The sequence below is a fragment of the Haemaphysalis longicornis genome, unplaced genomic scaffold (genome assembly GCF_048455015.1).
Source record: "Haemaphysalis longicornis isolate Haplotype H1 unplaced genomic scaffold, Haemaphysalis longicornis Haplotype H1 scaffold_1, whole genome shotgun sequence".
NCBI classification, from domain to species: domain Eukaryota; kingdom Metazoa; phylum Arthropoda; class Arachnida; order Ixodida; family Ixodidae; genus Haemaphysalis; species Haemaphysalis longicornis.
In genome coordinates this window covers 110,831,787-110,845,286 of record NW_027526203.1, presented here as the reverse complement: position 1 = coordinate 110,845,286, position 13,500 = coordinate 110,831,787, and the positions used below count along the sequence as shown (strand labels likewise).

At 45.3% G+C, this 13,500-nt stretch overlaps 1 protein-coding gene across 1 annotated transcript; it reads left to right on the top strand.

The window, feature by feature from the left end:
• The first annotated feature begins 200 nt into the window (after positions 1-200).
• On the top strand, positions 201-6,656 carry LOC144165351 (uncharacterized). Its single transcript, XM_077695454.1, has 2 exons — positions 201-498; positions 6,308-6,656. The coding sequence occupies exons 1-2, from the start codon at positions 257-259 to the stop codon at positions 6,654-6,656; spliced, it is 591 nt and encodes a 196-aa protein (XP_077551580.1). The 5' UTR covers positions 201-256.
• Positions 6,657-13,500: the final 6,844 nt, after the last annotated feature.

Here is a 13,500-nt window from a genome sequence, read left to right as displayed (position 1 = left end):
CACGTCACAATTTAAAAAAAAAAAAAAGAACGACAGGAAACTTTGAGGAAACGGCAGGAAATGGTTAATATCAAAACAAATAAAAGATATTTCGCCTTGAAGCAAAACCTGGAAGAGATTTTACAGGTGTGATCTTTCAGTTAAAATACATTCGCGTTTAGGCCCCCTCTCAATGATTTTGTCATGTTTCCACTCCGGTTGAGCTGAACTTTACAAAGCCTTGTGTGAGGGGACGCGAATATGATTTGCGTGCAATATGCAGTCATCGGAGGAGATTTGCGGACGCCACTTCTACACGTACTGCCAGGAGGCGAGGACGGAGTTCTACTACAACTCGGAGAAGCAAGAGTGCATCTGGGCAGCAGCGGACAGTGTGCACGTCTGCAACCGTGGCTCGAACCGGTTCAGCAGCCTCGAAGCCTGCCTAGCGAGCTGTGTCAGCGATACCCGCGTTTCTGATCACTGTTACGAGAGCCCACTTTTTTTCCCTTGCTCCAGGTGAGGGGCGCTTCTTATCGCTGATGCTGCTACACTCTATCTTTCACCTTTTCTGCATTAGGTGCGAGTGTAGGATGGTGGTCATTAGTTTTTTTTTTGTGTTCTTGCTAAAATAAACGTGCTGCAGCCGCGAACGCAAGAAGATGCAAGCAGCTTTTGTTGGTTCAATCAGTTGACCTAAAAGCGAATACTGCATGGACTTTTTGTTAAATATTCTGTAACGAAGCTTTCATTTTCTCCTGCAGCCCCTGTTATTGAAGCAGAAAGATTTCTACTCAAGGCTTAACACAATAAACAAAATAACTGAATCACTTTATCCCAGATCGGAAACCTCTGAAAACTTGCATTTTGATATAATCTACTAAAATTCACCTTATGTCTACCGCAAAGAAATATTTCGAATACCTAGAAGGTACACACACGCGCATGCGTACCCATAGCACTGAGCATGACTAGGGGTAGTTAAAGGATAAATCAACAAGGGTGTGCTTTCTTTTACTCGAACGAAATACCGAATGAAAGGCGGTATACCCTCTTTTGTACATTAAAGTATTTTCTAGCATCTGTGAAGTCAACAGACTTGGCACATGTATTGTTTCACGCGTGAGTTGTATTTTCATAGTTTAAAGTCTTTGAAGGTAAACACACATGGCTCTCAGCTTCTTGTGCCGGGAAATGGGCCTCGTTTTACGACAATGAAGTTGCTAAGAAGGATCCCGAACACGCTTCAAAAATGAGCGGCTCATCGAACTGACCTTCAGTGGCAGGATAAGGACCGCCTAAGTAAAAAAAAATATTTCAATTTTTGAAGTTGTCAAATTTTGCTGCGTTTGCTGCGTTCAGCGCAAGAGGCGTTATGGCTTTCCATATTTCTGTCTCAACGATCAACTTTATGTCCCTCATGATCCCGTGTTCAACATTGGCAGTTCTATCCTCAGTTAGGTGAATTACTCGCTCCACTGTAAGTAGCTTCTTGTTGAAGGCTTTGTAGGACGTTTTCAATTACTTCACTTCTGAAGCTTTGTTGGGAGCTTCGCCTTCGGGGCCTCTTCCAGATTCTTTAACTTTATCGCCATAGCTCACTTTTTTGTTATAGAGTTCGCCAACCGGATCGAGATTACGAGCGCGACTGGACACGTCGAAGAATAAACAGTTTCAGGAGCAAAATAAATTACTTCGTGTCAAAATATTGCTGTGACAAATTTACCACATCAATACCTGTTGATCTTATGCCTGAAATTATGGAGCACATGTTAGCAATGCTCTTTCAAGAAAATAAAACACATAGGAAACAATAAAGCGGCCTAACGCAAAATAAGCTGAGTAATTTCGTGGTAAATTAGAAGGTTGAGGCAATCAATATGTGCATAAAACTACGCCGAAATGAGGTCTCTTATGTCTTATGCCCTATTATTGTTGCGGAAAGATGATTCTGGTTACTTTAATGTATTGATTATGAGGTTTAACTCACCGACGCCACCCAGGCGATGAGACGTGCCGTAGTGTGGGTTCCAGATTAATTTTGACCACCTGGGGACCTTTACCGTGCGCAGAGATCTCGAACACACGGGCGTTTTCGCTTTTCGTCTCCATCATAAAAGCGGCCGCCGCGGCAGGGAATCGAACCCGCGTCCTTAGGCACAGCAGCTAACGCCTTGGCCACTGAACCACCGCGGCTGGTAGAAAAATGTTGCTTGAGTTCACTGAGGGGCTCCAAATGGTCCTTGCTGTGAAGTTCCATCGATAGAAATAAGAAACAAGGAATAGACCATATAATAATTCATGATATTGGTCTTGAATCCCCTCACCAAATCTGCAAATTTACATACTCAGGATATTTGTAATATTTTTGCTGAGTATTGGTAGCCCGTTTTACTGAAAATCGGCTTGTGGCAACAAAATCGTGTGGTAGGTGGTTATAAATGAGCACAGGTATGGCTTTGCGAGCCGGTATGTCCGCGACGACATGCATCTCGAAAGAGGACGTGGAGCCGGTTCCAGCAAGCAGTATTATCTTTCCATTGTTGCACAACAGGGATGCTTGTAATTTTTGAAGTTTTCCTCTTCCCTGTTACTATACAGCCCTATATCCCTGTTACTTCCCTGTTACTATACAGCCCTGGGAAGTAAAAAACTATATATTGAGCTTAGCAGATATATTATTTGTTGTTAGTTATCCATTCAGTGAATTGAGGCATTATTGCCATGTTTCTAACAAACCGATTAGCTTAAGTGCCCTTAATTGTCCTCGTGTTCATAACTAATCTCTCTTTAAATAAAGCTGATGCCATTTCTGCTGACGCAAGTTACCATCTACCTGTGTGTATGTTTGTATCTTGTCTAAATACTGAAGACCACAAAGGCCAAAAAGTGGAGATATGTCGGTAACAAATATGCAGCGTTTCGGAGACAGCCTAGCAAGTGTTACATGGGAAAATGTATATTAAAAGTCAACATCTGACGACAGGTATGATTGTTTCGTACACAAATTTTGCGATGTACAACGTCGCATTTACTTTTAAAACACTGTATTCAACCAACCACTGCCAAAAGCCTTGGATAAGCGAAGAGATATTAGGTGGAATAAGCTTGAAAAACCATTTGTATAAAAATTCATTCGCACCGAAGATCCCACAGCGGTTGCTCAGTTTAATTCCTTGCGTAAATATCTCACGAAATTTAAGAGCAACGCTAAGATTTTCAACTACAGCAACTTATTTTCTCACTATGTAGAACGCTTTGAGCTCACGTGAAAAAAAATCAGTTCTGTACTTTTGCGTACCGTCAAAAACAATGAAAATCTGGCCATCTCCTCTAAGGGTAAAATGATATCACAAATTAAATTAGTTAACTGATTCAATGACTTCTTCATAAAACAGTTTTCTACTTCAACAGCCCATTATAACTTCCTAACATCAAACGTAGCTCGATATTTCTTTCACCCACCGAAGAGCAAGAAGTTGTGTCCACAATTATCAATGTCAATAACAGCAATGCTACCTATGCGAACACACTACAAACACCATTAAGTATGCGTCCCACTTGACAGCTCCTCCTTTGACACATGTAAGCAACTTATTTCTATCCACAGGATCGTTCCCAATAAAGATGCAAGTAGCAAAAGTAATCCTAATCTTCAAAGGAGATGATAAAAACTCGTTCCAAATTGCAGGCCAATATCAACCTTGCCCATATTTTCAAAAGTTACACAAAAATTGACGCACTCGTGGTCCTGTTGAGTCTTCACTAAACACTCAATTCTAATCAGCTTTTAACATGACATCATTGAAAATTGCACTACTGAAACTGCGCTACTTAAACCAAACAAAATAATTGTTCGCACCTTCAGATGACACAATTTGCCTCTAGGAATTTATACAGACTTGTCAAAAGCATTCGACTCAATCATTCACAGTATGTTGCTTTAAAAATGCAGTTCGGAGTGCATGGCATGGTCCTTAATTTCAGTAGTCTTACCTGAAATACCGTAAACATTAGGTTTTGTTAAATGAGTTTTCATCGAAATTAAAAACCATAAGTGTAGGTGTCTTTTAGGGTAGTATTTCAAGGCCATAACCGACCTTCATACACTATTGCTAAAACCCGAACTTTCGCTCATTTGTTACGAAGACGACACCAGGCGGTTAGTCACAGGTGAAATGGAAAGGCTCGTGAAATTGAAAGTCTCCAACAGCATAAATGAGCTCTTAAACTCGATAGAACAAAATTTCTTAACAATTAACCTAGCAAGAAGAAAAGCCATTATTTTGGTTCTAGTAAAAACAAAAGCCATCCTTTTTCGCACGGTAAATAAAATCGACACATTTCCCAAAATAAGACTGGGTACTGAACCCGATGAGGTTGTGGAATACTATAAAGTTTTAGGCATCCATTATTCCAGTAATCTGAGTTGGGATAACTATGTTGACGCAGTTACTAAAAAAGGTTTACCAAACTATAGGCGTAATGACAAACAGGACTGCCTCACCTGATTGCACAAATTTTTTTTATACGATAATTTGGTCAGGGGAATAACTATACTATGAAGGCTTCGAACTCGCTTTTCTGTTACAAATAAAAGGTATGAATCATTGCAAATGTGCCACTTTCGCATCCTACAGCGCAATTATTTCGCCAGTTTCGTAATATCAAAAGTGAACGATTTTCCTGACTACCATTTAGCGCATCCACCGTACCTAGCAGAGAAGAATGATACTCTGCATTTGCCTGGCCTACCTCAGATGAAGAAGAAAACGGGCTGGCGTGACCCGAGCTTCCCTGAGGCATGGTCTCTACCAACACCACAGAATAATTAGCATAAGCAATCACTGTGTTACGTTCTGCCGCAGCTGTTAAACAAATCTGAAGCACAAAACATCCAAATCGCTTTTTTGTTAACAAAAAAAAACATTTTCAAAGTATGTTTTTATACGCTTTCATAATTTCTTCGTTCTGATTCTTCAACTGATATTCACCAATGTACAACACAAATTTGTAGAGAGGTTTTCTTTTTTTTCATATCACGGATACACGGATAACGGGAATTGTCTTATTCACGAACCAACATACACAAGCTAGGTGTACTGCAGAAAAGAGCAATCCGAAATATAGCTAACGTACCATATGATGCGCATACGTATACGAAATTTTTTGCAGCCTTAATGTAGTACCGATTCAGCATTTATATGAAACTAACCTCATGCTCAAATGCAAACAATTTTTCCAATATAACAACAAAGCCGTTATAGACCTGTGTAACCTAAATAAGCCAACTCTAGTACCGTATAGCTTTAGGGAGAGAAACGTGTGGTCACAACCTTTCTCGCGCACGAACTACGGATTTTCAAGATTGCAGTATCGTGTACCGTGTTTTTAAACAAATTACACATAATTGGCGTAGATGTAAGTAGTATTTCGAGGAAACGATTGAAATCGCATATGATTAAAAATGGAGGCCTTGCCTAAAATCTTTTGTGTGTTTGTCATTGGCTTGTATTTCGGCGTTTCAAGCCTATATACCTGTGACTAGGGCTGCGGCCTATGTAACTTTGTATAATTTCAAACACCCAATTTTCTCTGGTTGATATTTCGGGAAGTATTGCTGTGCATTATATATAATGTATGTACTTTTCAATCCTGCCCTTAGTGTGCAAAGCCTAACATCGATGACGTATCTGTATCTGTAGTATCTGTCACACGTTTGTTGTAGTCTTACTGTATTTTTTGTATCTATGAAAGAGAGTCCATACGCTGTACCTGTACACGTTTGTTGTAGTTTTACTGTATTTTTTGTATCTATGACGAATCCATACGCTGTACCCGTTGCCAAGACAACGGGGCAAGGACCTCGTCAAGCTGCTGTACTGCGGCTTTTTGTTCTTGTCCCAGCACTCTTTTATGAAAAGATGGCTAAATAAAAGGTTGATTGATTGATTGATTGATTGATTGATTGATTGATTGATTGATTGATTGATTGATTGATTGATTGATTGATTGATATTTTCGTGTATATCGGTTCAGTTGTATGCCTTGGTTTTGATGTGTGCATGCTTTAATGCGAATGATAATGTACACTGCGTGTGCGAATGCACCGGTTTACTTTTCTGTTTACAAGGCCAGCCGTCTCGTCAGGCTGCTCAAAACAGCAACTTTTTCTGATTGGTGCATCGTTCATAGCAAAAGGTTGGCGTTGTCCTAAACTATTGATAAGACAGGTATATTTAAAAGGCGAGATTACCGCAAGCTTCACATACATGTCATGGTGGATGTGAGTAGCCGCCTCTGATGTTAACTTCTTATTTCCTGACAGGCAAGACGTAGTGGACGGGCAGTGGTTCTTCGACGGCCGCAAGTGCACTCGGTGGGGCTTTCCGCAGGGCACCTGCCTTCCCGCCAAGCATCGCGGTGTGTTCCGCAGCCTGGACGACTGCCGACGACACTGCGTCCACCGGTGGGACCGTAGCTGCGACGAGGTGCCCCCGGCTGAGACGTGCTCCCTGCGACAGCTGCGGCACGCGTACTTCGCCGACATGCAGGCCGAGGGCGGCGTCCGCTGCGTCAACACGTCCCGACGGACGCTCATGAACCGCCGATGCCTTATCGGAAGCAACCAGTTTCCCTCCCTCGTCGCTTGCCGCAAAGCCTGTGTGCGCAAATAGGGACAGAAGTCTCGGTCCGCTAAGGCCGTGGCAATTTTTAACGCTGAGTAGCAATGTTTGCGTGCTCTAGAACACCACTCGGTGCATCCATTTAGGTCATGGTTCGCGTGGCGGTTGGGAAGAGGCACGTTCTCTATTTCACCTAAACTAAAGAACAACGTTCAAAGATGAAGCAAGGTGTAATACTTACTGCTATGCTAGATTGGCTGCTCTCACTGGAGCCCCAATGCGCGTTTCAAAACTGGAAACCGCAAAATATTAAAAGGCTTGTTTATGGAATACATACTCTAACAAACCTGCCAACATACAGGGTTCTAACATATATTATTTCTTTAAACAGAGTTTTCTTTTGCTGACTCAGAGTAAAATTATCCAGCGCGTTTTCGCAACACTATATTCTATAAGTTACCACGACGTTCCAGAAGTTCCCATACAGTTTCAGCAATGCCAAGTTTCCTTAACGAAAAAGGAAGGTGCAAGTCTGCTGAAGACGCATAAGCGGGGGAGAGTGGCGAGATTAGAGGAGCTCATGAGCAGGCGTCAAGCGCCCGCCTTCAACCTCTTCCCCTCCCCGCCTCTTTGCAGCTGCTACCGTTTTGGGGAACACAGTGCCCGTCCAGGACTTGCTGGGATGACGTATCCTCAGGGGGATAGGAAAGCGTCATTGTTCATGGGTTGTCTTCCTGCATACTTGTGCTGACAGCAATGCGCCTCAGCAATTGCTGTTGCAAGGAGAGACGACTCTTGTTGCCACAACGGCGCCTGAACCTTCTTCTGTAGGTGAACAACATGCCCCGGCGACTTGCATTCACTCTTCCTCGACGACAGCGCATGAGAGAGGAGTTACTCTTGGTGAAAGCGCTGGTGTAGCGTCTGACGCCGCCATTTGTTTGTTTGAAAGGTTGAACTGACCAATCAAATTAGAGGCACTGCACACAATATACATGACGTGATAAGTGGGCCCGCAAGACGGTCAGCGCCAGACTTGGCTGGAGTTCGCCTAACAATTCAGCGAGCGTCTGTGTATTCAGCTCGTAAAACATTGGTTGTTAGGTCGTAACTACATAAAAGTGAATCGAGAAAGTTGTGCACCTACACGCAATTGAGTTAGTGGATCGCGAATGCTGCAAGCTTCTTCCATATATTTTTGTAAGTAACTTTTTTTATAAATGTAAATACAGTGTTCTGTCATCGTATCCTTTCGTCGTCGTGTTCTCCTACCCTGCTCCATCGCCATCAACGCCGAGCTAGAAAAGCGAGAGGTTCCTTCACCGAAAAACGAATCTCTCACCACCAAGAAGGGTTTACTGTAAAAAAACGCGTTTATATGTGAGCGCCGAAACAAGTGCGCCGATGCATATTTTGGAAAACGTGCATTGTGTATCCTGTACAGCCTCACTTTGCGAACAAGGCCATGTCATTGAGGGAACGGTGTCGCCAATAAAATATTTCGTCTTGGAATTTCAACGTTCTGAAATATCAGCGAAATTCTCCAGGCAAATTCCAGACGTTTAGTGTCAAGGAAATGCGCCAGCGAAACCTGACACATCTCGGAATTTCTGGGCGGGCACTCGTGCGTAGCCACTTCTGCTCAGATGTTAATGGCCGAATTATTCAACTGCCCCGATTGGGAAATAAAACAAAGCTTCAATATTTGTGAAGACATCTCTGCGACTGGCCCACGATACATCTGCGGAGGTTGTATGAGTGCAGGGTTATGGTGTTACGTGACAACAGAGCAAATGAAACGAGCCACGGTAGATGGTGAAGTGATGTATTTACCCGATGTCAGCCATGCGCCGAAGTCGATTTTCCGGAGAACCCCGAACGCTACGCCATATGGTCGGAGGGTGTGACCAATCCCCACCGATTCCCCCCAACCTGCAACTTTCTACTGCCGAGCTTTGGGAGAGCGCCTTGGCGAGCACCAGCCTGACCGACCAGCTTCGGCTGGCTCAAAGGGCTGTCGATGCTGCCCGCGCTCAAGGCATCCTGCACTCAAAACGCCTCCTTCAAGCTTCAGTACAATCCCCCCTGTTGATTTAAATAAACGTTTATTCTCTCTCTCTCTCTCTCCGCACCAACTACGCACCGCATACAGCTTTGTTCTTCGGATAGACGGGTGCGTGTCCACTTAATCTTCTCGTGATAATGTATGCGAGGTTTGTACGCTATATAGTGCGAGAATTAACCTGATGTCTTCCATCACAAGTCGTATTTGGAAAGACAAAATACAGACGAAAGCCAAAAATTTCTGGGATATTTTCCCATTCTTTCAGAGTGGTGGAAAACCACAAGCATAATAAGTAATTTATGCGTATTCTTGGCGCAGCGAAATTTCATGCTTACGAAAGATTGATGCTTAAATGATATCTTTACTGAATGTTGAAATATTGTTTTCCTCGGTATTATGCCTTCCCTTCTCTTGTGAGCCCTGCCTTTAAGAATCACGGATCAGGCACCTTACAGCTCCGTCGTTTAGGCACGCCACACTCCGGCCACTGCCTCAACGGCTTTCTTCCACGTTCAGTCACTGCACGTTCTAGAATTTTTGTCATGAGGCGTTTCCTCGGATTGACCCTTTTGCCTCTCATAAGCTTCCAGATCTAATAATTACGGACTAAAGCCTTCTTCAATATTACAACGGACACTTTTCGTGGTCCCGCGTAGCAGGAGCCCCAGGAAAAGGTGGCTGAGGCTGGTGACGCCTGGTATCGGACATTACGCCGGTGCAAGAACGGGTTCAATATGATCCAACGCCTTCGATGCGGTGCGTCTTTATGCGCCGCTTTGAGCACGGGCGAATCCGGTTACCTGCATGACAAGAAAACGGGAGCTAGCCGCAGCCTGCAGCAGGTACTGTGTCGAGGCCCGGATGCGCTCCATTCTGGCTGACGAGGACGTCGGCGCGCCGCCGCCGACTGTTCTGGCCGCGCCGCCGCCGCCGACACTAACTGATCGGCGCGCCGCCGCCGCCGACGTATTGTTTCGGCGTGATCGGCGCGGCATTTACGTATATAGAATAAAAATGACTTTTAAAAATTAATCCAGCTTTGTTTGAGATTTCGTGTTTTGTTCAAATTTTTTTTCATGCCTCGGGCATTTTTCAATGTCACGTAGGAGAATAATGAAGCAACAGAAAACAAAAGCAACCCTGCTCTCCGCTCATCTGCGCATGCGTGTCGTCTCTAGCCAGAGCAACGTGGGATTGCCTAACTACTCTTTCGCGCGCAAAATGGCGCAACGAGAAGCAGCGGCCTCTGCTACGGTAGCCACGGCCTCGAAACGCCGGAATGACGGCTTGACGGTCGCGTGTACTGAGGTTGCGGATGGAATCGGCGACATATCTGCAACTTGTTGCGAGGAAGAAATTCCTGGCCCCGATGTGTTTAAGATGCCGATTGGAAGTTTTCGGATTGTTCCTTTGCATTCGAAGGGGAAGTCTAGTTTTGTTTGGAAACATTTTGGACGCCTAGCATACATCACGGGGGGAAAGCAGAAGACAGTTGGAACGGACTACCACTGCAAGAGCTGCTTGACCAACTCCTCAAAGAAGGAAGACTCAAAGCCTTTCGAATCGTAAGTAGCGCTCCTTTGTTTCTCTAAGTAACTGAACCGTTGGCTGGCGCCTCGTAGGAATTGTGAAATTTGTGAGACTTAATACCGTGCAGTGCGCTCCTCAGCTGTTGTGCTCGCGAGACCGGCTGCCGTTTTCGCGACCGTACATCAGGACGCCCGTCTAGAGTTCAGAGTTCACATTTAGATTTCTTGATTTAGATTTCTTAGATCTTTTTCTGACCACGCTGTTTTAGGTTGTCATGGTTGCTGTTTTTATTTCAGAGAACTTCGAGCTCGTATCGTTGACCCTGAGCACGAGACACATGACCGAGAGGCATACAGGCGCTGCCATCATGAATGAGTTTCAAAGGTGCCTCGAAGAATTCAACATGGTGGGAAAGGAAGTTTGTGCAGTCACTGACGCCGGCTCGAACATGAAGCGCGCAGCGAGTCTCGCATGCACGGAACATCACCTGTGTGTTGGGCACGGCCTACACAACTTGGTCATCAAGGACGGATTTGGAAGCGTCCCAAGACTCCACGATTTGCTGGTCAACTGCCGTGACATTGTGAAGACTGTGCATTGTTGTGGGACCCGTCCATTGTTGTGGGCGGGTCCCACGCAGTACATGCATATTTCAATACCGTTCTCACGTAGGTTTGGGGGAACTCTTTGGTGTTTCTACGCAGAAATGAAAACTTGAAAGTGAACATTTCGACAGACTTCTCAGTTCAGAATGAAATGAAAACATGCGACAGGCTTTTGAAGCTATAAAAATCAACATGCAGATGCCAGCACAGTGCCGGAGTAAGGAAAACACCTAGATACTTAAATTCACCAACAGTTTGCAACGAGTACCCGTCTATAGCGTAAAAATTTTTCGAGGCATTTCTTTTCTTCGTAAAACACATGTGTACAGGTTTTTTTTCAGGTTTAATGACATGTGCCGCTTGTGACACCACAGCTGAATGTTGTCCAAATCGCGTTGGATGTAGCGGAACGATTTTTTTAATGGCTGGCCTTTTTTTAATTTGCGGTTCCGGTTTCGGCGCCGCCGGCGCCGCCGCCGCCAACAAAAATTGGCCGTGCGCCGCCGCCGATGAATACCCGGCGCCGCGCCGCCGACGCCGCCGCCGCCGACAAAAAACGACCACCACGCCGCCGCCGGTCAAAACCGACACGGCGCACACCTCTAGCTGTCGCTGACGTAGCCTTGCCGTGACATGCTACGGCGCGCGTCAGCGCTACGTCGGACCAATAATTGGCCTTAAAAACGGCCGAGAAACATTTCTCGACCAGTCTCACTGAAATGTCCAGATTGTTATGTGCACTCCTTCAGACGGAAGGAAGAATTACAAGGCATTGCTCCAGTTGGCTCGAAACCAAATAAGCGGAGATGAAGCCCTTTTCAGTTTTGTTTAGATCCCCGCTCACTCAGGCGCATACCCGCACTGGCAAGGTGCCCCCAGCTCAGACCCTTTCTGTGCTCCTATATACGCTATTCCTATAAACGTTTCACGGGCACTGTCTTCGCTCGCCAACGGTTAAGGCCGCCATGCCGGTGATCACCATGTGTACGCATGCACCCGCGCCTTGCAGAGGAAAAAATGATGCACTTGCGTCTCACCTACGTTTGTCGTCTGGGGTGTTTCCACTCGATTCTCGGCCGTAACGCCAACAGGTATAAATAATCACACTGACATCATGTGTTGACGCTGTCCTTGTCCTTCCGCACATGGTATCACCAGAAGATTAAGCCACGGCTATGAAGTAAACGAAACGCACAAATTGCCTCAGATGCAAATTTCGATAAGTGTGCCCACACCGTAGCCCCGGCAAGACCGCTGATACTAATTAACGCCAAGAAAATAACACCTAACGTGGCATTGAGTTCGAAATGAAAATAATGATTCAGTAGATATGACGGGTGTTGCCGCTCATATCGATTGAGGTACGATGGTAGCTTGGCATTAGTGCATGAGAGGCTGTAGTCCTTTTGTGCGTCCAGTAGCGGTCAGAGACATCGCAAGCGTTTCTTGAGCTTACATTTGGCTTCCGCATGGTAAAATTGTTGACAACAATTTTTTAAGTGCGAATGCACTTCTTAAGCGACCCTGAACCTGCGTCCACCGGCGATGTCCGCGCTCGTGCGAACGCGCAGCCTGGCCGCTGACATGGCACATACCCACGTGTGGGATTGGCCAAGAATCGGGCGTGATAAGGGCTAATGCACCTGCTTAAAGGAGTACTGACACGAAATTTCAAAGCTGAGATCCGCTCTAGCAATCAAGTACAACGACAACACAAATAGGTGTCTGTGAATAAATGCATCTTTCTTTCTTTGTAGTTGTGTGTGTGCGTGTGTGATCTCTCTTTCGCGAACATTACCGAACCGCGCAAATTCAACTCGTGCATTCGCACTTTCACATTCTTCTCCTCGGGGAAATGCGGGGAATTTTTTTGCCTTCGTGTATTGGTCACCGACCTGCGAGTGCTTGTGTGATCGGTTTTTCTGGGAACCAGCATGACCCTAGGCTTCGAAGTTAAAGAGAAGCTTTCCTTCTCTCACTGGCATCGTCTGTAGTCAAACCAATACGCACGGGAGGAAAGCCAACTTTCTCTGTATATGATGATGATCGGGGTGAAGCGAAAAATTAAAACGATTCACGTGGTTGGCATGGAATCTGGATCCCTCGTGTTGTGAATCCGAAGTTTATCCGATTGCGCCATTTCGGCATGGTCGAAGCAGTTTGCATTTGGAGAGTGGTTCTCGGACGTGCAAGATTAGGCAGAAAATGCACCCCTCCCTCTAACGACGATGATGGTTGGCCGCTAGAAAAAGCCATCGAATTCCCGTAGAGGAGAGCACGATTGCAGTGAAGCGAACCCATGGCCCGCTGTTGGCGTGGTTCGTTTGGCGTTTGACTTGATTTTGGGAAGCTTCGCGTTCCGCCATCGTCCTCGTCACCACAGATGGACAGTTGACTTCTTAACCGTTCTACTTCGTCTTGCACGCCACCGTGTTCTGATTACAGTTTCATACTAATGTATGCTAGAGGGAGCACTGACGCTACTTTCTATGCGAGCCGCTATTCGGCGGCTTCAACCCCTCGGAGGCGGCCATGCCTGGAGGATACGTGATTTTCGAATTTGGCTTGACGCAGCTGTCACGTTAACTTGATTTAGAGCACTTTTTTGAAATACAATAGCTATTGTGAGCACACTCTCTCAGTCTTATCGGATATCATGTCCTGCACTGGTCAATGTCACCATAACCTGCCCCAG